At 48.5% G+C, this 24,429-nt stretch overlaps 1 protein-coding gene across 5 annotated transcripts in view; it reads left to right on the top strand.

Annotated features, from left to right (window-relative positions):
* AK1 (adenylate kinase 1) overlaps positions 1-24,429 on the top strand; it is a 56,389-nt gene that overhangs the window by 8,796 nt on the left and 23,164 nt on the right. For 3 of the 5 annotated variants that reach the window (XM_083423093.1, XM_083423094.1, XM_083423095.1), the window contains exons 3-8: positions 1,222-1,383; positions 3,192-3,364; positions 4,502-4,615; positions 4,863-5,054; positions 7,795-7,885; positions 11,089-11,168. In XM_083423093.1, the coding sequence (XP_083279219.1) occupies positions 1,222-1,383; positions 3,192-3,364; positions 4,502-4,615; positions 4,863-5,054; positions 7,795-7,885; positions 11,089-11,168 (812 nt within the window). Of the gene's footprint in view, positions 1-1,221; positions 1,384-3,191; positions 3,365-4,501; positions 4,616-4,862; positions 5,055-7,794; positions 7,886-11,088; positions 11,169-13,135; positions 13,280-24,429 lie in introns of those variants that run through there. The other 2 variants (XM_083423099.1, XM_083423098.1) reach the window with 2 other exon arrangements.

Below are 24,429 nucleotides of genomic sequence, written 5' to 3'. Positions count from 1 at the left end.
TTTGTGGGCACATTTGAATTTTTGATGCGTGCTGTGGGTGCCACCATGAATTGGCGTTTCTCTCCCCTTTCCCTGGATCCTCCTACTGAAGGGGAAGGGTGGAAGTGCAAGTGTGCTTTCTCTCTCTCAATCTCTCTTTGCTTCTCTAAAGCATCTAGCTAAAAATCTAATCCAGTAGGATTTATCTGAGCCTTAAACAGGAACACAGGAAGCTGCCTTGGGATGCGAACAGGACTCATTCTGGAGCCCCATTCGCATCCCGAAGCAAACGTAACCCGTGTCCGCGCATCTGCGCGTGTCATGTTTTGGCACTTCTGCGCATGATGTCATTTTGATGGTCTGCGCATGCGCGCACGGTGAAACCCAGAAGTAACATGCTCCGTTACTTCCAGGTAACCCGAATTTACCTAACCCGAAAGCGTATTCTCCCCGAGCTATGACTGTATGTAATCAAAGTAATTGATATAGGAACAAGCAAACCAGTGATATTTTAGGGAGCAGGTTATTAGGCGGGGCCCATTACTTACATCATAGGAGCCTACACAACACAAAACACTGTTGCTGTATGTAGGTTTTATTTGTTTTTTTATCTTATATTTTGGAAATGTACATCCAGTTTTTTTTGTTCCCTTTACATTTTGGGGGGGGGGCAAGAGAGTGGGGCCCTAAGCTATAGGTTGTTTAGCTTATACGTAAATCTGGCACTGAGGAAACCTCTGTTTGAGCAGATCAAAGGCCCATCTAATTTAGCATCCTGTTCTCACAGGTGTCAACCAGATGCATATAGAAACCCCGGAAGAGGGACCTGAGAGCTTGTGATTCCCAGAAACTGGGATGCAGAGGTATACTGCCTCTGACAGTGGAGGCAGAGTTGGACCAATGGTCCATTTAATCTGCACTGATGGCCAGTGGCTCTCCAGGACCTCAGAGGAGATCTTTCTCAACCGTACCTGGAAATGCCAGTGGGGACTGAACCTGGGACTTTGTATGCAAAGCGTGTGTTCTACCACTGAGTTGTGGCCCTTTTCGTATAAAGCTGGAGGAGGTGGAAAAGAGCATCTCTTGCAACTTCATCCAACTTCAACAGTGGCTGGGAGTAGAATTCAGAGGCTGCATGGGCACCTGGGGAAGGCACCTCAAGGACACCATCGAACCCATGGATTCCATGTTGGCAACCCCTGTAATTTGCAATTACATTCCGATTTATTTTTATCCTTGCAGGACTAGGCTTGGCACCATACAACCAGTACCAGCACCTACCACCCATTGAAAGCCAGTTCTCCATTGAGAGTGACTCGGATATGACAGAATTCACAGGCCTGATCCAAGAATATGATGTATTTGTCCCTGGTCAACCTCGTCCTAAGATCATATTTGTAATAGGTGAGAAGTTAACTGGGGTGAGGAAGAATGGTTCTTCGGTGGGAAGAGGGGCAAATGCTTGCTTGGAGACTTGGGTAAATTCTTTTATCTACTTGCACTGGTGTGCTTTTGAACGGCTACATTGGCAGAAACTGAGACAGAGCAATGGGAGTTCACCACTGTCAAGCAGATTTGAACCGACGACCTTCTGATCGGCAAGCCCAAGAGGCTCAGTGGTTTAGACCACAGTGCCACCCGTGTCCCTAATGGACTGTACAGCTACAGGGTACAAGGAGAGGAGTGTATATGTGTGTGCGTATATGGTGGGAACAGTCATTAATATGCAGATGATACCCAGCTCTACCTCTCTTTTAAATCGGAACCAGTGAGGGCAGTGAAGGTCCTGTGTGAGTGTCTGGAGGCGGTTGGAGGATGGATGGTGGCTAACAGATTGAGGTTGAATCCTGACAAGACACAAGTACTGTTCTTGGGGGACAGGGGGTGGGCTGGTGGGGAGGACTCCCTGGTCCTGAATGTAACTGTGCCTCTGAAGGACCAGGTGTGCAGCCTGAGAGTCATTTTGGACTCACAGCTGTCCATGGAGGTGCAGGTCAATTCTGTGTCCAGGGCAGCTGTCTACCAGCTCCATCTGGTACACAGGCTGAGACCCTACCTGCCTGTGGACTGTCTTGCCAGAGTGGTGCATGCTCTGGTTATCTCCCACTTGGACTACTGCCATGCGCTCTAAGTGGGGCTACCTTTGAAGGTGGCTTGGAAACTGCAAATAATCAAGAATGCGGTAGCTAGACTGGTGACTGGGAGTGGCCGCCGGGACCATATAACACCGGTCTGAGAGACCTGCATTGGCTCCCAGTAAGTTTCCGAGCACAATTCAAAGTGTTGGTGCTGACCTTTAAAGCCCTAAATGGCCTTAGTGCTGTATACCTGAAGGAGTGTCTCCACCCCCATCTTTCATCCCAAACAGCTCCTTCTCCGAGGGCCTTTTGGCAGTTCCCTCACTGCAAGACATGAGGTTACAGGCAGAGGGCCTTCTCAGTAATGGTGTCTGCCCTGTGGAACGCCCTCCCATCAGATGTCAAGGAAATAAGCAACTATCCTACTTTAAAAAGACATCTGAAGGCAGCCCTGCTTAGGGAAGTTTTTAATGTTTAATGTTTAATGCTGTATTGTGTCTTTAAGATTTGATTGGGAGCCGCCCAGAGTGGCTTGGGAAACCCAGTCAGATGAGTGGGGTATAAATAATAAATATTATTGTTATTGTTATTATTATTATTATTTCTCCAGAGCAGCCTTCTCCAATGTTGGATCTCCAAATGTTGTTGCACCACGTACCTCACCCTCCTCATCCAGCATTGCTAGAAATTAGGAGTGTTGGAAGTTATAGTCCAACAACAAATAAGGACCCAGAGTTGGGGAAGTCTGTTCTAAAGCTTAGACCCATTTGTGGTTATTTTGGTGCACTTGATCAATTTCTTGGCTGCCCTGGAAGACCTGCCTTGTAGGCCTTTTTCCACCTGGCCTGGGGGGGAGGTGTCATTTTGGCCCTGACTGACTCCAGCTGCAAAAGCTGCGGTTGCTGAACAGGCTCATGGTCTGGGTTATTGCTTAGGGGGATATGTTTTTGTTTTTGTTTTGTTTTTTGCTGCTGTTACTGATTTTACTTTCTGTATATTTATGTTTAGATCTCATGTGGATATGGTTCCATTTGGTTGTGTACTTTGTGATGTGTTTTGGTTATTATTGTTTATGGTTACAGCACCTGAAAAGGTTCTCTACATGCATTGCTCAGCTGTCTTTTTGGATTGCAGGGGGCCCTGGGAGTGGGAAGGGGACTCAGAGCAATAGGATTGCCTCCCATTTTGGATTCACCTGCATCTCCGTTGGTGAGATCCTGCGCAAGCAGATGATTCATCATGCCAACAGTGACAGGAAGTGGGAGCTGATCGCCAAGATCATCGCCAATGGGGAGCTGGCCCCACCGGTAAGAATGATTGGCTTTCAGAATTTTAGCAACCGAGGTGGTTTCAAGACTTTCAGAGGTAGATTCAAGTCACTGAAATGTATAGGATAAGCAGCTGACCAACAGGAAGACATACAGATCAGGATGAATTCAGGGTGAATGCTCATCACTGTATAATTGCCCCACAAATCACAAATCAGAACTAACACTGAAGTCAAGACCAGACATAAGTGTAAGCTTTCTATAAGCAAATTAGGATGAATCTTCTATAAGTTTTGGAAAGTGCTTTGTCCATCTGGTTGTCCATTTGTTCTTGAGATATCAATCACAAACTTGGCATGGGGGTTCCTGAGCTGGGGGGCAGCAATCTTCCTCAATGTTTAGATGCCAGCCACCATTTTGAATCAAGATGGTGGACCAAAATGTCATTTTGACATGACTAAGTCCATTCTTGGCATAGGTTTGGCCATAGGCACCAAGTCCCAGGGCCCTGGGTGCCATGGCTTCCACAAAGTGCGGCATGGCCACGTGTGCATGCTGCAGGGCTTGGGCACAGTACATCATCACGCCCCCGGCATGTGTGCGCTACTTCGCCATACCCCACTACGTGCATGAGTACGTTGGCACACTGGGGATGTGATGATGTAGAGCACGTCCCCAGTGGTAATGCATGGCCCCAGGCACCTGCAGTCACAAGCTGGCACCAGTAGGCTTGACTGTCTCTAAAGATAATAATTAAACTTTATTGGAAGGGTGGAAGGGAAGATGGTGTCTTTTCCCTTTACCACCTCTTGTGAGAAAGAGGATTTTTTGGGGGTAGAATTTATCTCCCTCCCATTGCAATTGCTGGAGCAGCAGCAGGAAAGGAAATGAGTAGATGAGGGAGAAGGAAGGGTTTTGGAGGTGAGAAGGCAGATTTGCATTGTTTTCTGGCTCAGATTAAAAACTTTAGTCTGTGATGCTCAGTGTGTAATTGACTGGAACACTGGGAGTCACCGAGATTCATCTGTTTCCCAGCCAGGGCTTACAGAAACTTGGCGACTTCACCGTTTTAAAAAGGTGCTCACTTTTTGTTATTTCCCTGTTCATCTTGCTTACCCACAAAGCAAGGAGCTGAGAGCCTCAGCCTTCCCAGTGATGCCTCTCTTTGCCTTTCAGGAAACAACAATCGAGGAGCTGAAGCAACAATTTATAAAGCAGCCAGATGCGAAAGGCTTTGTGGTGGATGGCTTCCCCCGAGACATTGGCCAGGTGTTAACGTTTGAGGAGCAGGTAGGAGACAACCCAGGCAGAGTGAAAGAAACTCTGGGAAAGCCGTTGCCAGTCATTGCAGAGGATACTGAGCTAGATGGACCAAAGTGGAGGAACATAGAGGAGAAAATGAAGAGAAGGGAAACATTGAGAAAAAGGATGAAACCAGTGTCAATTTGTAGTGCTCCAGACATACCCTGGGCAGCGAAGAGGGTGAGAGGATGGCCGCCATGTTTAAAGCCTGACACTTGTCTCCCTTCTCTGACAGATCGGCTCCCCAGATCTTGTCGTCTTCCTGGCCTGCCCCAGCCAGAAGCTCCGGCAGAGGCTAGAGAAGCGTGCCCAGGAGCAAGGCCGCCTGGACGACAACCCCCATGCCATTGGCCGCAGGCTGGAGACATTCAAGCAGAATGTGCCACTGATAGTGAAGTATTACCAGGAAAAGGGAACCATTGTCCGGGTAAGGATCTTCCTGAACTGAGTTGGTTGGGATGCTCTAAGGCATTGGGAAAGAGAATTTGCTTTCATCAGGACTGGAGACAGAGCAGAAATTAATTTCAGTTGGCATTTGAAGGCGAGTTGAACTAACTCAAACTTTCTGAAGCAGTACACACACTGCAGCACAGACATCCTTCAAAATTTGCACTTTTCTGAATTCTTCAATGCACTTCCTCCAGCCAAGTAATGCATACAAAAATACATATACTAGTATAAAGCATGCATAAAATGCATATATTGATGGAAATAATGTACAAAATCCACTGTACAAGGGAAGATTTCTTTGCAGAAGTGTTTTATTAGAGAAAATAGCATACCAAAAAAAATATTCATTACATTTGTATACCGTCCTTCACCCAAAGGTCACAGGTGATTCACAACATAAAAATTCAAAACAAGAACACAAAATACATAATAAAACAAAAACGAGCCCAAAACATCCATTCTCCCCAAAACACATTTTGGAGGCCATGGAATTGGCCGAATGCCTGGTTATAGAGAAACATTCTTGCCTGGCACATAAAGATATGTAAAGAAGGTGCAAGTCAAACTTTGCTGAGCAGAGCATTCCACAGACTGCAGAAAAGGCCTCTTCTTGTGTTGCCACCCTCTGGACCTCTCACTGAGAGCCAGTGTGGTGTAGTGGTTAAGAGCGGTGGACTCGTAATCTGGGGAACCGGGTTCGATTCCCCGCTCCTCCACATGCAGCTGCTGGGTGACCTTGGGCCAGTCACACTTCTTTGAAGTCTCTCAGCCCCACTCACCTCACAGAGTGTTTGTTGTGTGGGAAGAAGGGAAAGGAGAATGTTAGCCGCTTTGAGACTCCTGAAGGGGAGTGAAAGACGGGATATCAAATCCAAACTCTTCTTCTTCTTCATGGAGGAGGCACACAAAGAAGGGCCTCAGAAGATGATCTCAGGGTCTGGGTAGGTTCCTTTGGAGAGAGGCGGCCCTTGAGGTATTGTGGTCCTGAGGTATTTAAGTCTTTATAGGTCAAAACCAGCACTTTGAATTGGGCCTGGAAACTAAGTGGCAGTGAGTGCAGTTGGGCCAGGATTGGCAATATACGCCCAAAACATCTTGTCCTGGTGGACAACTTGGCTGCTGAAGTTTCTGAACCATCTTCATATGCAGCCCTACATACAACACATTGCAGTCATCTAGCCTAGAGGTTACCAGAGCATACGCAACAAGAGTTAGGCTATCCCTGTCCAGATGGGGGCGTAGCTGGGCCACCAGCCAAAGCTGACGGGAGGCACTCTGCACCCTGAGGTCACCTGACAGCGAAGGATCTGGGAGTACCCATTCCTTCAGAGGCAGTGTAACCCCATCAAGAGCAGGCGATCTCCCAGCCATCTGGTCTAGGGAACCACACACCAACAGTGCCTCAAGTCTTATCTGAATTGTGTGTCAGTCTGTTGACTCTCATCCAGTTCATTACCAAGGCAAGGCAAAGGCTGATGATGAAAAAGCTGCACTAAAAAGCTGATAAATTTTCATGGGGGCTTGTTTTTCAAAACCATTGCAAACTGATGTGGAAACAGGGAGAACTGAACTTAAGGTTGGAAAAATGAGAAACTGAGAGGAGGCTTTTTCACACGTTATGATTTGTACAGTTTAGCTATTGTTTACATGGGTATATAGACTATTAATCTCTCTAGTGTAACCTGTGAACACCCACAGAGAAAGAGGGAGAGCGTAGGATGGGGGGCAGAGTGAGGAGAGAAGCAGAAACAGGCTACAGATCTAAGAAGCAGCAATTCCTACTGTGTGCAAGAAATGGATGAATGTCTCTGCTTGGAAGAGGCATTTCCTTGAGACAGCAGGGAAGGTATCTTCTTAGATCACGGATAGGCAAATCTGCAGCCCTCTAGATGTTATTGGACTCCCATCCACCCCTGCCACCATGGCCAATAGACAGGGATGATGGGAGATGTAGTCCAGCTCCATTGGAGGGCAGCCGCTGCGATCAAGGGTGGCATCACACATCTATGCCCTGTCAGAAGCAGCTGGCCTAGACATACCGTATTTTTCCGTCTATAAGATGCCCCCATGTATAAGGCGGACCCTATTTTTGGGGACTCAGATTTAAGAAAAGGGGGAATGTATCTGTGTATAAAGGTAAAGGTACCCCTCCCCGTACGGGCCAGTCTTGACAGACTCTGGGGTTGTGCGCTCATCTCACTCTATAGGCCAGGAGCCAGCGCTGTCCGCAGACACTTCTGGGTCATGTGGCCAGCGTGACAAGCTGCATCTGGCGAGCCAGCGCAGCACACGGAAACGCCGTTTACCTTCCCGCTAGTAAGCGGTCCCTATTTATCTACTTGCACCCGGAGGTGCTTTCGAACTGCTAGGTTGGCAGGCGCTGGGACCGAGCAATGGGAGCGCACCCCGCCGCAGGGATTTGAACCGCCGACCATGCGATCGGCAAGTCCTAGGCGCTGAGGTTTAACCCACAGCGCCACCCGCGTCCCTATCTGTGCATAAGACACCCCCTAATTTTTGACATTATTTTTAAGGGGGGGGGGACTAGTCTTATACATGGAAAAATATGGTATCTTTGGCCTGATCCCTTAAGGCGCACCTCGCTTCATCCTGATGGGGGCCTCTCAAAATGAACACAGCAGGCCCTGCGCTCCTCCTTTGTAACCAGCCTGAGGAAGATTTAACGGGACCTCCCTCCCCCTGCTTTCCCTTTCCAGTTTGCTGCAGACAGAGAGGAGGAGGAGATTTTTGCAGACATTGGCTCCTGTGTTCAGCAGCGGCTGCACTTGGAAAGAATGGAGTTTCCAGGTGAGAGCGGGGGGGGGGCACCTGTTTCATCAGGGTGGGGGGGTCTGAAAGGTAAGGGTAACAGCACTCTGCAAAAAACAAAACAAAAAACTTCAGTCAAGACCTGTGATTGCATGGTTGCCTTAGGGGGCAGAGCTTCCTTCTATCCAGGGCTTGCCCCCCCCCCTGATATTTCCAGGTGGGAGAGGGGCTTTCAAGAGGAGCCAGGACTAGAACCGGCAATCCTTGGCTCTCTGCGTACCTGTCGTGTCTGGTGAACAATTATTATGGTGGCTTGGAGCCTCATCCCAGACAGCGAAGTATATCTCAGCGTCTGGAGTCATCATACTCACCCTGGCTGGTCATTAGTTGCCCAGGACTGGGAGGATTGAAAAGACTCCCAGTTTGGGATTTGGTGACTCTGGTGGTTGCTCAGCTTGGATCTGGACCTGGACGTCACCTGTCTATGCCTCAGTCCTGGCAGCAGGAGCCCACGATTCTACAAAATGTTCTGCTGGCAAAGAAGGCAAGAATCGTAAACCTGCGGCTAATATTTGGAAAGCTGAATTTTCAATGGGAGAGTAAGTGCACAAACCCAATTGCCAGGAGAGGAAATAACACAACTGAAGTGAAAAGGGACGATTAGCCAAAATGCACATTTGCTGCTCATGTGTCTGCTCCATTCATTGATGAAGGCATAGGGAGTGATGGGGAGGCAAGAAGAGACGGGCCTAATTTTTTATATCGGAAGAGTAAAGGGTGAAAAAACCTTCCTTCCAATATCAGAACGAAACTGAGCGCAAAGGAATAAAACAGGGGAGGTAGGTGAAAGGTGCCGGGAACAATAGAGAAAAGTGATAGGAGAAAGAGCTACACCTTAAGAGCCTGCTGGATGAGGCCAGTGACCCATCTAGCCCAACATCCTCTTCTCATAGTGGCCAAGCAGATGCCTCGATGGAAAGCCTGCAAACAGGATCCGGCCGCAAGAGCAAGTCTCCCTCTTGCTGCTTCCAGCAGTTGGTGTTTGGGAACATTGCTGCCTCCACTAATAATAATAATAATAATAATAATAATAATAATAATTTATACCCTGTCCTCCCCAGCCAAGGCTGGACTCAGGGTGGCTAACAAGTAATAATAAAAACAAGTTGAATGAAAACAACTTAAAAACAAGATTAAAATACAACATTAAAATATTGAAACATTAAAATATTAAAATGTAGCCTCATCGCAGGAGGAGAAAGGAAAAGAAAAAAGAAAGAGGGGGAGGGGATCAAGTTGATTCCAAGCCAAAGGCCAGGCGGAACAACTCTGTCTTACAGGCCCGCGGAAAGAAATCAGATCCTGCAGGGCCCTTGGTCTCATGAGGCAGAGCGTTCCACCAGGCCGGAGCCAGTGTTGAAAAGGCCCTGGCTCTGGTTGAAGCTAATCTAACTTCCTTAGGGCCCGGGACCACTAGGGTGTTGCTATTTATGGACCTTGAGGCTCTCCGTGGGGCATACTGGGAGAGGCGGTCCCGTAGGTACGAGGGTCCTAGGCCGTGAAGGGGCAGAGGCAGAGCTGTGGCCTTCAGCTGTAGCCTTCAACAGCCTCCCCTCCATGCACATAGGCAGGGCAGTCATGCCCATGAAATTAACAGAGAGATGCCTCTCATCACCTCTAGTTTGTCCCTGAGTTCTGGTGTGAGTGGGGGAGACAACACCATCAGAGAACCTGCAGAAGGGTGGGAGATGAGAGGAGATTGACCCTAACTCATAATCTCATTCCCACAATAACCCTGTGAGATAGATTAGGCTGAGAGGCAGTGACTGGCCCAAGTTCATCCAATGAGCTTCATGACCAAGTGAGGGATTTGAACCCTGGTCTCCCAGGTCCTGGGACACGGGTGTTGCTGTGGGTTAAACCACAGAGCCTAGGACTTGCTGATCAGAAGGTCGGCGGTTTGCATCTCTGCGACGGGGTGAGCTCCCGTTGCTCGGTTCCTGCACCTGCCCACCTAGCAGTTTTAAAGCACATCAAAGTGCAAGTAGATAAATAGGTACCACTCCGGCGGGAAGGTAAACGGCATTTCCGTGTGCTACTCTGGTTCACCAGAAGCGGCTTAGTCATGCTGGCCACATGACCCGGAAGCTGTACACCGGCTCCCTCGGCCAATAAAGCGAGACAAGCGCCGCAACCCCAGAGTCGGTCACAACTGGACCTAATGGTCAGGGGTCCCTTTACCTATTACCTCCCAGGTCCTCGGCTGATACCACACTTGTACATGGGTGTAGCCAGTATTTGCGGGGGGGGGGGCAGAACCTCAGATTTGTACTGATTTGTATTGATGGGGGGGGCAACCACCCACCCCCTTGGCTACTGTCTGTGCACCTGTAGGCTGAGAATGAGTTGCTTTGCAGTGAGTCTACTATAAATGTTTGCCTAATTTTACTCCAGCTGCTGAGTTTAGATATTTTCCTGGTCCTATACACAGTGTCCACTCTGGATGCCCGTTGCTGGGAACGTTGCTCAACTAGAGCCAGGGCTTTCTCGGCCGCAGCTCCAATCTGGTGGAACGCTCTGTCACAAGAGACTAGGGCCCTGCGGGACCTGACATCTTTCTGCAGGGCCTGCAGGACAGAGTTGTTTCACCAGGCCTTTGGTCAGGGCCCAGCCTGACTCCCTCCTCTGGCAACCAGCACAGAATTTTGCTTAACGGTTGCCATTAATTTGATTTTAATTAATTTTTATAATGGAATGTTTTTAGAATGTTGAATTATTTGATTGTTTGATTATTTAATTGTTGTTAGCCGCCCTGAGCCCGGCTTCGGCTGGAGAGGGCGGGATATAAATAAAATTTATTATTATTATGGCAACGGGGTGGCGCTGCTGTGCTTCTGTGCCCTGCTTGCGGTCTTCCCCAGAGGAATTGGGTTGGCCATTTGGAAACAGGATGATGAACCAACAGAACTGTTGGCCTGATCCAACAGGGCTCTTCTCATGTGAAGCTTCAGGTTGCCTGGGGACAATGGTGGACAAATTTCAAGGACTAGCTCTACAAAGCCCCATGTAGCTTTCTCCTTTCCAGTATCCCAAAACGATGGCAGCTGAGACCGAGACTTGCTTTTACCACCTGGGAGGGTTCTGTCAGCACCCTGGTGTGTTGTGTTACTCCCCCTGCCACCCACCACCACATGGAACCTTCCAGGCATCTTTTGTTTCCTGTTTTCTGTCTCTTGATTCAGAGTCTCCGCTGCTGGCGTCGTTGGACAATCTGTTTAGCCCCAGCCAAGACTCTCCGAAGGAAGAACAGAACTGGGGGCAGGTAAGGTTGCAGCAGGGGCATGTCATAGGCCTGGGCTCTTGGCAGAAAGCCTCCCAACTTGCTTCCAGAGCTGAGGCTCTGGAAAAGAGCCCCACTTCCTCTTTTCTGGGTCAAAAACAGGAACGGGAAGGGGTGGGAAGTGGGACTTCACAACGGGAAAACAGCGGAGTCAGTGGCCCAGGAGGTCAAAAACTGGCATTGGTCAACTACTGGCTGACAGTTAACCCCTGTCCATTAAGCAGAAAGTAAAGTACTGGATGCAACCAGAGGCTGCTTTTATTTTATTTTGCTTGGTTTGCTTGCTTGCAGGATTTATATACCACTTTTCAGGTGTACCTCGACAAAGTGGTTTACATAAGATTACTCTTATTTTTGGGAGGTGGGGGATGAGTTTCAAAAGAATGGGAAAGGCAACATGCTTGTTTAGAAAAAGCTATTGCTGCTGCTTCTCCCCTCAGACAGCCTTTACCCAGACTGGCATCTTCCCAGGGTCCCAGAGACCAATGCATCTTCCTCCGTCCCCTCCTACCTTCGCTACTCTGGGCTCACAACTGGGAAAAACAACAAATATTGCATGCAACGCAGGGGCTCTACCACTGACCCATGATATGTCTAGCCCAGGATATTGTGTGCTGATCAACAGTGGCTCTCTTTGCTAGCTCTGGTGTGTGAGATTTCCAGCCCCCACTCCAAACAGGAGATGCTGGGGATTGAACTTGGGCCCTTCTGTATACAAAGCAGGTGTCCTGCTACTGAGATATGGCTCATCTTCCTCCACCACCAGCAGTGTCTTCCCAGAAGCAGCCAGGCCACATGCCCTTCACTCCTCCATTGACATTCCTTTGCTTTCCATTATCCTTCACTCCTCTTTGCCCCACCCCCTGCACCTGCATAATGTAGTTTGGAAGGGCAAATCTGTCCATTTTGTTTTCTGGGTTGGGTGGGAGAATCTGTTAACTCTGGTTTCTCATTTTTCCCAATCTTAATTCCAGTTCTCCGCATAAGTTTCTGTTTTTGTTTGTTTGTTTGTTTGTTTGAAAAAGACCTTTCTTCATTAGCATTTTGGTACTAATTTCTCCTAAGATAAAGATTTCTGATAACAGTTTTGCAGACCATACATTTTTCATGCACCTATTCCTCATATAATGCTTTTTTTTTTTTGCAAGCTACTTTGCACAAAGACAAACCCATTTCTACACACTTTTACCCAGTTCTATGAAGTTTTACGCACATGACTTGGCAGTTGGAAAGCCACCTGTCAGTTACCTGACATCATAATGGCATCAGGCAACTGACAGGTGGGATGTTCCACTCACCTGTCAAAGTCAGCCCACGGAGGTCGGGACAGGTAGCAAAAAAGGCTCCCTTACCCATAACATAAAATAGTTATAAAGATTGTCAATAAAACCAAACAAATCGAAGTGTAAATAAAGATCCAGCATCTCCAGTGAAAAGGATCTCAGACAGCATTCTTTTTTTTAAAGAAAAAAACACACCCCAAAACCCAGATAAATATAATAACACATTAATTTGATAAAGGTTCCCCCCCCATACCTTTCTTGTCATTGTGATGACATAGAAAACTCAGGGAGAGCTTCGCGTCCTTATCGGCTTATCCCTTTCGCTATCCTGCACCTTCTTGCGGTTTCCTTGCCACTCTTTTTGTGTGCCCCCCCCCATAGCTGTCAACTTCCAGATTTGAAAATAAGGGATCAGCAGCCTCGAAAATAAGGGACCAGCAGCCTCACCTGTCCTGGGGACAGTCTACGGGATATCTAACAATCGGGGATAGCAGCGGGAAACGGCGCTGAAATAAGGGAATTTCCCGCAAAAAAAGGGGAAGGTTGACAGCTATGCCCCCCCCCCCATCCCCATAGCATTTCTATGCAGCTCAGGTCTCCGGGCATCGGGTGTCCTCCGTCGCCAACCGTGTCAGGCAGCGAGAGTGTGTGTCCCCCCCCCTGCTCCCAGCATGCCACGCGCCTGGCAGCCGTGTATATAGAGTGGTAAAAATAGCTGGATATCCCATGCAGGGGCAGGCTTCTGGCGAGAAAGAGCCCTCGTCTTCCTCGACCCCCCTTTCTTGTCCCCCTGCACCCCAGCGCTGAGAGGTACGTATGGATCTTTTGTTGGGGCAGGGCTTCTGGGGGAAAGGACACACCGCCACACACACACACACACGCAACCGCTTAACGCAGCCAGGGAAAGCACGCTGCAATTCTTGTTTTTATTGTTTTCATTCATTGGGTACCACCCGGCAGAACGAGGAAGCAGGGCAGATATTTTCATTATGTTGCTCATGGTCTCTGTGGTCGTCGTTAGGGATTCAGTAGAAGGGTACAACCCTGGCTTGGCTGCTAAGTCCCTTTTGCAGCTCAGTGTGCTTGCAGACAAGTAACAATGGAACAATGCAGTGCTGTGCGCTTTTCAGAATTTGATCCCTCTGGCTGGTTTGTCAGTCGTGCGTGTTGCTGTTGTGGTGGCGCTGGTGTGTGTAATACACACACCCATGTCTTGCTTGGGTTGTGCGTCTGGGATAATCAGGAATCTCCCCTGCTAATTCGCTCAAGGTCAGTGTTCCTTCCATCTTGCATCGCTGGGATATCCACCCCACCCCCCCACAAAGTCATGCCATTAAGAGAAATCGCAGTGTGTGTATGCGCTCCCCGCCCCCCCCCCATGGCCAGCCTCACACCTCCAGCCACAGGGAGATCCCTGTGAAAGGCACGTTCTGTTTTTCTTACCGGAGTCTGGTTGGAAATGTTGAATCGCTTTGCTAGTTGCTAAGAAACTTCGGGCGGGGGGGGGGCGGGGGGAGAGCTTCAGCCAGTGTTGGCAGCTTATTGAAATGCTAGACTGAAAAGAGCCAGCAAGAGTGGGAGGAAAGAAAGCGGGGTGCTTTGCAAGCTGGGAACCTGCAGGTGAGCATGGGCTGAAATTTCTGTTTACATACCTATAACAGGTATGTGGAGTTTTGCTGTTCAGGATGTGCAAATGCGCTTGAGGTGTGCGTTTGTACAAGAAAGCTTGACTGGTTGCAATAAGCCAACAGGAGAGCAGTTGCTTTGCACGCAGAAGCTCCAGAGTTTATATCCTGTCGTGAAAGGACATGGAGAAGGCTTGCAAAACAGCTGCCTCTTGGAGGATACCTGGTCCATTAGGCTGAACAAGGCACTGCTCCATCAACCTCAGTCTGTTGTCAGCCACCTGCTTTCTTACTTACATCCTTGTCATTATTCAGCTGAGGGGGTAGCCCTGCCTGCCACCTTCTTCCTTCTCAGAGTTGCTCCTTGTAGAACACAGCAGGGAGAATGGGCACAAAACCAAAATTAGTTGGCTCCTCCAGCCATTGGATGTGGTACCACTTACTGTTGGCCTTGTCTTCTGCCCTACCAACCCCAGTGCGCACTAGTGGCAACCAGATGCTTCTGGGCTACATCACTCATCATCTCGGAGCATAGACCATGCTTCTGGGCTACATCATCATCTACCATGATGGGAGCTGGTGTTATCTTGTCAGTCCCCAGGATAGAGGGTGCTGGGGTGGGCAGGCAAATAGCCTGAGCTGGTGTAGGGCAACTCTCTGTGCCCATAATGTAGCTGAGTAGTAGAGCACCTGCTTTGCAGTTCCCATCATCTGCAGCTGGAAGGACCCAGGAGCAACAGGTGGGAAACCCTGCCCACCCCAGACCTTGGAGACCTGCTGCAAGTCAGAGTCCATAGTCAACGCTGCTTCCAGGATTAGGTGAACAAAGAGTTTGACCTTGGATATGGCAGCTGGCTATGGTTAAAGATAAACAAATAATAGCTTGAAAGAAGAAAAGTGCCGAATTGTTTTCTGATGGTGCGTTCATGTGTCGTAGCATCATGTTAGAAATATGCTTTCCTCCTGGGTGTGTGAAAAAAGGGAAGCTTTTAATGTTTAATAGACAATGGTATTTTAATATTCTGTTGGAAGCCGCCCAGAGTGGCTGGGGAAACCCAGCCAGATAGGCGGGGTATAAATAATAAATTATTATTATTATTATATTATTATTGCCACCTGTAGAGTGGTTGTTGTTTTAAAAATAGTGTGTGTGTGTGTGTGTGTGTGTGTGTGTGTACAAACACACACATATATATGCCTTCCATACAACTAAATTCCACTAAGTAGTCACATCCATCAATTTCAGTGGGTCTCCTCCAAAGAGAACCAACTTTGGATCCAGCCGTTTCAAATTAAGGTGCCAAAGGCTTGGCATGACAGGCTGTTGCAACCAAACCGAAACCTTTTGGGGGAAAGCAAGAAGCTAGTGGTGAAACTCATTTCTGAGAAGAGGTGTGTGTGTGTGTGTGTGTGTGTGTGTGGGTAAAATTCCTGACTGCTGCACAAAATCCACCCAAGGCTGATTTAAGTGCATGAATCAAGGAAGAACTTCATTGCCACAGCATTTTGTTCAGGGGTGGGCTGGGCCATTATAGCCAGTCCATAGGAGTCAACTCCCAGGGGCCGAGAGGGCTTTGTCCCCACCTAAAATATTTGAGGGGGCTGCCCCCCCCAAGTCGATGGGTATTGCCATTCAAATGGCATGCGTACAACACATCATGTGATAGATTATACAGGTCGGGGCTTATCCCCCACCCAATATTTTGTTCAATATTGTCACCTCTGAGCCAGTCTAAGATGATCTGGCTCTTTTGAAGCCTAAGGGCATCATCCCCTTGTGGGCGGGACCAAAGCCAAAGTGGGTGGAGCAACCAAAGTCAGGTGTTTGTACGCACATTCAAAGATGGGCATCAACCACCCCGGCAGGCAAGAGGCACTATCAGCGTTCAAGGACATATTGCAACTAATCAAAAACACTCAGGGAAGGTGCAGAGCAGGACCCGTGAGGAATGTAGCCGCTGGGGTGGGGGCATGGCTTGGCTGGAGTCCTAAGGGCCAAATACAGCGGCCTGGAAGGCTAAATTTGCTTTCCTCCCCACCCCCCATGCTTGAGGCTCCTCACCCCTGATGTAAGATTTGAACATTAGGTGTCAGTTGTTAGACTCCTCTAGTCATCAAGGTGTCTTGGAGCATGTGTCCCAAATAACAACTTTCCAGCTCACCTGAAGGTAGCCGTTGTGGGGATTTGGAAGGCATGTGAATCAAGGCACTGCAAAGTACTCTAAGACACTTGCAAGCCCCCTATTTGGGGGGGGGGGTTAGGAAGAGCCATTTAGAGGTCTCGGTTTTTATGGAAATTTTGAGGTGACATACATTTTGGAGTCTGACTGTCAACTCCAGCCAGCATGGTTGTATGATGCTGGGGATAGCTCAGTTGGTAGAGCATGAGACTCTTATTCCCAAGGTTGTGGGTTCAAAGACCCACTTTGGGCAAAAGATTCACGCAATGCAGGGAACCTCATGGTCTGTTCCAACTATAATTCTGTGTAAAGGTGTTGTAGGCCAAAATATCTGAAGAACATCAGCTTGTGCAAGGCAATTGCATCTGACAAATCCAACCCCCTGCGAGCCAGTTTGTGGATATTACCAAGCATATGTTATATTATATAATATATAATATCAGAGTGTTATTCTGAACCTACCATTGGGTTAGCGGTGGGTGCTTATAACAAAGTCAAGCACACTTCTGAGGATAGGCAGAGTTCCCGTTCCTCACCATGGAAATGGTCTCCAAGCAATTACGGGAATAATGATTCAGAGCTACCTTGTAAGGTTTACCAAGATGCGGTTGGCCCATAACTCAGTTACAGAGCTGTGTAGGCAAAGGGCCTCAGGTTCCTTCCCAGTTAAAAAGAACCAGCCGATGGGAAGGCTCTGTGCTTGTGGTTCAGATCACCTGGTGCCACTGTACCCCACTATTGGGTAGATGAACAAGCAGGTGGGCTGACACTTGGACAATAAGTTTGCTAGTAGTGTGCACAGCAGGGGTAGCCAATGTGGAAAGATGGGAGTTGTAGTCCCAACAACTTATGGAGGGCACTACATTGGCAACCCCGGATAATAGAGGAGGAGGATGTTCCAAATGACTCTGCAGGTGTGTGTTTAAATGCGGTTAAACATGGCTTTGAAGGCGAATGAGGCAAATTCATGGAAGATGCTCAGTTTATCTGTGGCCATTTAATCACGATGGCTTTATGAAGCTTCAATGTCCAGAACCAGTATATCATTCAATATCAACCCCATGGGGTGGGAAGGGGTGCTCTAGGGAGAGAAATTCCCTAGAGAGAATGTGGAGAGAAAATGGTGAGTGAAGTCAACAGGGGTGCTGCCTCATGTACGGTATTTATATATATGTTTTGTGTTGTTTATTGTCTGATTATTGCCTGTCACTTTGTTGCTTATAGTTTCTTCGTTTATTTGACACTGCCTGTGTCTCACTCTGTGTGTGATTGATACACACACACACACACACACACACACACCTCGCATATGGTGTGTTGTTTATAATTTGTGGTGTTCTTTTTCCTGCCCTGCTATTTGTATCAATGAAGAGCAGGTTACTTAATTAACTAACATATTTAGATATGCTTTTCCATTCATTATTTTTTTTTAATGTGGAAATGAGACTGAACACATTGTGAATGAGCACATGCAGAATTGACATGGGCCAGATATAGATAGATAGATCCATCCATCCATCCATCCATCCATATGCACAGGTCATTTTTAACTTTAGAAAAACCTCCACTTTGCTGTACAATACCAGTGTGTCTTCTCCATTGCAAGGATGTGACCCCTCTGAGATTTATTATGGGTGCCCCATACTTAGAACTCTGAAGCCAGCAAAACCTCAAGGTCATCTGGCCTTATTAGGTGTGTCTGTTGCGGAGTGTAACTGGACCCCACTCCGTCCCTCTTCAGTCAGACCAGTGAGGTGGGTCGCAGTGATCTTTGCAAAGAACCACAGGTCTATTTTCAGTGCCTGCTCCTTTGGGCCTCTTCCCAAAAGCAAGGCTGTTACTTTGGTGCAGGAATGAGGTGTGGCCACGTGTTTGCCAGCAAAACTATCTATTGTATAGTGTTCCCCCTCAGGGCATTCCCATTTTACAGATAGAGGACTGAGGCCAGAAATATTAGTGACTTGCAGAGCTAGGGACTGAAGTCAGACTTCCTAGACAGAAGGGGTTTTTTTGGAGGCTGGGTGCAACGGGGCTCCTGGAGCGCTCTGGCTTATGCTTCATAAACACTGTTTGTGTTTGTATGAAAGAGAGTACGTATTTTAACCCCTGGGGGGGGAGACATTTGAATCATCGCCCCCATCGTACCATTTCCCCAGTGGTAATCAGTGCCTGAAGCTGCTATTTAATTCCAGTTTTCAAATCCCGTGTCTTACCCTGAATGCAAACAAAACAGAGACAAGCTAATAAGAGAGCAGAGCCTTAGCAGGAAGGCATTGTCAGACACCGTGCTTTTTAGAGACAGCAGTTTGAATTTTTGTTGCTGCATGAGGTATTTGTTCTCCAAATCATAAAGTGTATCCCTGGAATACAGGAAGACAGAGAGGGAGAAGGGACTGTGAATGATGGCCCCTAATAATAATAATAATAATAATAATAATAATAATAATAATAATAATTTATTATTTATACCAGGCCCATCTGGCTGGGTTTCCCCAGCCACTCTGGGTGGCTTCCAACAGAATATTAAAATACAATAACCTATTAAACATTAAAAGCTTCCCTAAACAGGGCTGCCTTCAGATGTCCTCTAAAAGTCTGGTAGTTGTTCTTCTCTTTGACATCTGATGGGAGGGCGTTCCACAGGGCGGGTGCCACTACCGAGAAGGCCCTCTGCCTGGTTTCCTGTAACTTGGCTTATCGCAGTTAGGGAACCACCAGAAGGCCCTCAGCGCTGGACCTCAGTGTCCAGGCTGAATGATGGGGGTGGAGACGTTCCTTCAGGTAAACTGGACTGAGGCCGTTTAGTGCTTTAAAGGTCAGCACCAACACTTTGAATTGTGCTCGGAAACATACTTAGCCTTTTGGCTCCTATCTATTGCTAGAGTTGCCAAACTTTAATCTTGTTAATCACTAGGATGCCTTATTAAAAGGGTGGGGGGAAACTTGGCATGAGTTGCTACCTTTTGCTTTTCCTCAGGTCTTTGTCCCTTGCCCCCAACAATGGGAGCATGCGACACATGTGCATAAAATTATGTGTGGTTTGGAGAAAGTAGATAGGGGTACATTTTTCTCCCTCCCTCATAATACTAGAACCTGGGAACAAATAATGAAGCTATAATGTTGGTGGAAGATTCAGGACAGAGAAAAAGAAGAGAAATTCTTCATAGGGTGCCTAGTTTAACTATGAAATTCACTCCCACAAGATGCACTATGACCACCAACTAGAATAGTATTAGAAGCAGATTATTCTAAGACGCCCTGGAAAAGACCCTGATGCTGGGAAAGATGGAAGGCACAAGGAGAAGGGGACGACAGAGGACGAGATGGTTGGACAGTGTTCTCGAAGATACCAGCATGAGTTTGACCAAGCTGTGGGAGGCAGTGGAAGACAGGAGGGCCTGGCGTGCTCTGGTCCATGGTGTCACAAAGAGTTGGACACGACTAAATGACTAAACAACAACAGAGGAATTCTCATAGGGGAATCAACAGAGGAATTCTCATAGGGGTATCAATTGCTACCAGCCATAATGGCTGTGTTCTGCCTCCATTGTTGGAGAGCGCTGTTGCATAACCTCCAATGTGATGCTGCCTAAATCTGGGACATCATCTTCCAGGTCTGAAATCCTGCGTGATGCATGAGACCCGCACAAAATCACAGATGTGAAAAAAGTCATGGCACCCAAAAACACACATTTGGGGGCAGTGAACGAGACCCCCAAATTCCTACTTTTTTGGGGGGTGAGATCTTGGCCAGAAATCATGCGAAAGCAGGGCACCCAAAATGGCTGCCTTGCTCACCAGGGAAAAAATGGGAAGTCCCAGTTTTTCCGGGGCAGTTGATGGGTATGCTGTTGTGTTCAGGTCCTGCTATTGGGGTTCACCTTGTAGCATCTGATTGGCCACTTTGGGAACAGGGTGTTTGACTAGCAGGCCCTGGACTTGATTCAGAAGGCTTTTCTTGTGCTCTGAATATAGACATTAAAACAGTGAATTGTGTGGGGTGGATGCAGAAAAGGAGTGTGCTGTCAGTGGCGATCGGCTCATTGCTACCAACCATGAACTGCATTTTAGGCAGGGATTAACTCCACTTGGAAACTCCATTCAGGAGCTCCTGAATGGAACCAATCCGAGCACCAAATTTTAAAAAGTGACAAGTACAGCATGCTAAGGAACAATCAGAAATGCTGTTAAAGGCTTGTCTACACTTAGCTTTCCCCCTTTCTGGGCACAGTCCACACTGTAAAGCACTGTGTCCATGAGCTCTTCTTCTTTTCCCTTGCATTTCCTCCATGAAAACCTGTTCTTTTACAGTGAATCAGAACAAATGACAATTTGGATTTTCTGTGGATTGCTGCTTGTTCCAGTTCAACAGTAAAGAATGGGTTTCCATGGGGAAAGCGCCATGGGGGGGGAGCACTCTGACGCAGTGCTTTACAGCACAGACGTGTGCTTAGAAACACAGCACAAAAGGAAGTTGGGTGAGGCCTAAGTCCCCAGGTAATTACTTTCAAGCTGCATATTTACCTGCCCTACCTACTACCCCTGATGTCATGTATGATGCCAGTTATAGGGCAGGTGAGAGTGGCTTGGGGGAAATGGCCTCATGGGCCAAATGAAGTAACCCTTGCAAATAGGCAAATGATGGTGAGAAGTGCAAAACAAATATTTGCTTTTAATAATAATAATAATAATAGTTTATTATTTATACCCCGCCAATCTGGCTGAGTTTCCCCAGCCACTCTGGGTGGCTTCCAACAGAATATTAAAATACAATAGTCTATTAAACATTAAAAGCTTCCCTAAACAGGGCTGCCTTCAGATGTCTTCTAAAAGTTGTTGTTGTTTGTCTCTTTGACATCTGGTGGGAGGGCGTTCCACAGGGCAGGCGCCACTACTGAGAAGGCCCTCTGCCTGGTTCCCTGTAACTTGGCTTCTTGCAGCGAGGGAACTGCCAGAAGGCCCTCGGTGCTGGACCTCAGTGTCCAGGCAGAACGATGGGGGTGGAGACGCTCCTTCATGTTTTGGGAAGACAACACACACGTGGGGTCAAAAGAGCTTGCTGGTTGCAGCTAGACTTGTTACTGCACCAAATTGCAAGTGCTGTGTGCCATTTTCCATAGATTGTTGGTGCAGTAAGCTTTGGAATGCAGCAGAAAAGCTTCCCTATCAAAAATGTGTGATCAAAGGGGCTAACCAAACCAGAAATGTATTAGGCTGTATCTTTATTATTCCATGTGGGGGAGAGCGAATAGAATACAATGAGCTCCTCCCTCCTCAAAATAGTGACAGTGGGCAAAGACCACAAATAGAAATTGTTGGGGTTAATGTCTAGGTTCGGACTTGTGGAGCCAGCATTATAATTTGCAGTTGTTGATGTCAGCAGAAAAGAATTGGGAAAGGGTATTCTCTTGCTGTCTTCAAAAGGGCAGATGCAAACCACATATTTTAACCACATGCAGAGCACATTTAAAGCCCATGACTGCCCCAAAGAATCATGGGGACGGTAGTTTTCCCCTCACAGAGTTATAGTTCCCAGCACCCTTACGGTGTGGATCTGCCCTTTGTAACAAAAGAGGGGAAAATGCAATGCTGTTTTGCTGCTGAGCTGTTTTCTGTTTATACTTTTGCACCAGAAAGTTTCTTAATTTAAAAAGAACAGAGCAGGGACGTAGCATCGGGGGGGGAGGGGGCATAGCTCTGGGTGTATGATTTTTAGGGGGCATGAGCCAGGTACCCCCACACAAGGATCCCTGTCCCGTCCTGTGAGCCCCAGAGCCTGGCCTGGCTGGCCTGGCCTTCGCGTCCCTGGCCCCCTTGCTGAATGGCCACCTGGCCAGTGTTGGGGTGGGGATTTGCCTGCCCAGGGCCACATTGACTGGGCATACTCCTCCCTGCATGGGTGGCCAGGGCTGAGCTGGTACCAGTGGCGTAGCGTGGGGGTGCAGGGGGGGCCGGCCGCACCGGGCGCAACATCGGGGGGGGGGGGCGCTCGCACTCGCAGCTCTCTGCCCCTACCTGGCTCACTCACTCTCTCTCACTGCAATGCTGGCTGTGCAAATCCGATCCGAGCCGCCGGGTCGCCGCCCACTATGGAGGGGAGGGTGCCAGGCGTGCGGTGCGGTACGGAGAGAGAGCGAGGGACTATCTGGGGGAGGGACAATGCAGCGGGGGGGGGCCCCCACAAATTACTTGCCTTGCCCCGGGTGCTGACAACCCATGCTACGCCACTGGCTGGTACATGGGCTCCGTGCGCCCTCTTGCACCCATGCCCAGAAGCAGGCGAGGGTTGGTCTAGTGGAGGGGATTCTGTTGGCCCTGAGCATCCTGCCCCTGACATGCGCCAAAAAAGGATGCAACACTGCTGGTGTGGGAGCAGGGGAGGTTTTTGGCAGTGCTTTGTGGTATGTGTCTCTATTTTCATCTGTTGGAGGGGAGGCATTCATGGTCCTGGGGACTTGAGCTTGTGGTGTAATCCAAGCTGTCCTCCCTCCATTAAATATGAAGCAGTTGCAGCTGCTCTCCAAGGCAACCGCAGCAAGGATTCAGGTTAAAAGACACCACAGTAACGTATCCCGGCTTTTTCTCCAAAGAGCTCAGAGCAGCCACCACCACACACATTTTTATTTTGTCACTGCAGTAGCCTTGTAGGCTAGCCTAGGCTGGGGGGTGGCAATTGAGTCTTCTAGTGGGCTTCATAGGGATTTGGAACTGAGTCTGTCCAGGTCTTAAGTCCAACACACACACACAAACACACTCAAACCCCCATGCTCTTCAAAGATTTTTTTGGACTACAAAGTTAATCAACCCTATCCAACATGGCCAATGGTCAGAGATGGTGGGCGCTGTGGTCCAGCCACAAGTCCCACATGCACATGCTGTTTTAGAGGTTAGTACTCTGATTGGCAGCCACTCTCCATGGTATTACCAGGAGTGAGGACCCTGTGCTCCTTCTGGTGTCTGACTATAGCCCCCATCATCCCTGCCATGTTGCCCAGGGCAGATGGGAGTTCGAGCCCAACCACGGCTGGAGAGCCACAAGTTCCCCACACCTTTCTTAGGCATTGGTCTTTCCCACTCCCTCAACCTCAGAGCCTATTAAATAAAGATGCTAAGGGTTTGAACATGATACCAGTTACCTGGGAAACTGCTTCACAGCAGGTCAAACTATTTGTCCACCCAGCCCAGCATGTTCTACTCCAGGGGCAGCTAACCCGTGACCCTCCAGATGTTGCTGTGCTCCAGCTCTCACCAACTGCGGAACAAAATGTTCCCTGCTCCTCTCTTATGTCACCTTGCTTTCTGTCTCTTTCTGCTTTCCACCTGTGGAACTGAATGCCTGCCTTTATCTTCTCTGTTTGGCTGGCTCTGCTTTGCTCTCCGTCTCCTGGCGACTGACGGTGGCAGCACCGCCGCCAGGTAATTGTTGCCACGGGAACTCGCATCCTAAGGCATCTGCAATCCCCATTGTGGTGCAACCGTTTCCCCTTCCCTGCTTCTCCTAGATATGTTTGTGTAGGGCTGTTGTGTTCTCTCAGAAGCTGCAACCAGACCGGTGGGTGTCTCGCCTGTTTGCCTTTCAAAGCTGGCCACCGTTGTTGGAGACATGCCGCTTTGGGTTTGCTCCTCTGAGGCAGGAAGTCTGCACGTGTCCCAGGCTAGGATCTCTAGTCCTGGATCTTTGGTGGGGTGGAAGACGGCATGTGTCAGAGCAGTGTTTCTCAAACTTGAGTCTCCAGCGGTTGTTGGACTACAACTCCCATCATCCCTGACCACTGGTCCTGCTAAGTAAGGATGATGGGGGTTGTAGTCCAACAACAGCTGGAGACCCAAGAAGAACCTCTGGGGCATCAACTGTCTTCTCCAGCTCTGGCCTCTCATCTGATGCAGAGCCAGCAAATGGTTATTTGGGTTGATGCACCAAGTCCCATGAGTGTGTTTGTGTAGGCAATCTGTAATAGGACAGCTTCTTCCCCCACCACAGGGGTGAGGAACCTCAGGCCCAAAGGATGAATGTGGTCCTTCACTTCTGGTCCTCATAGCTCTTCCGGATCGCATCCCCTGTCTCTGCCAGCCACACCTCTCACTGGCCCTGCTTAGCGTTGGGAACAGCCATGCCTGGCTGGAGGGTGTCTTTGTACTCCAGTCGTGCCTCTGG

Source organism: Podarcis tiliguerta (assembly GCF_965153285.1).
Source record: "Podarcis tiliguerta genome assembly, chromosome: Z".
NCBI classification, from domain to species: Eukaryota; Metazoa; Chordata; class Lepidosauria; order Squamata; family Lacertidae; genus Podarcis; species Podarcis tiliguerta.
Note: the sequence above shows the minus strand (reverse complement) of the source record. Positions and strands in the feature narration are given on the sequence as shown.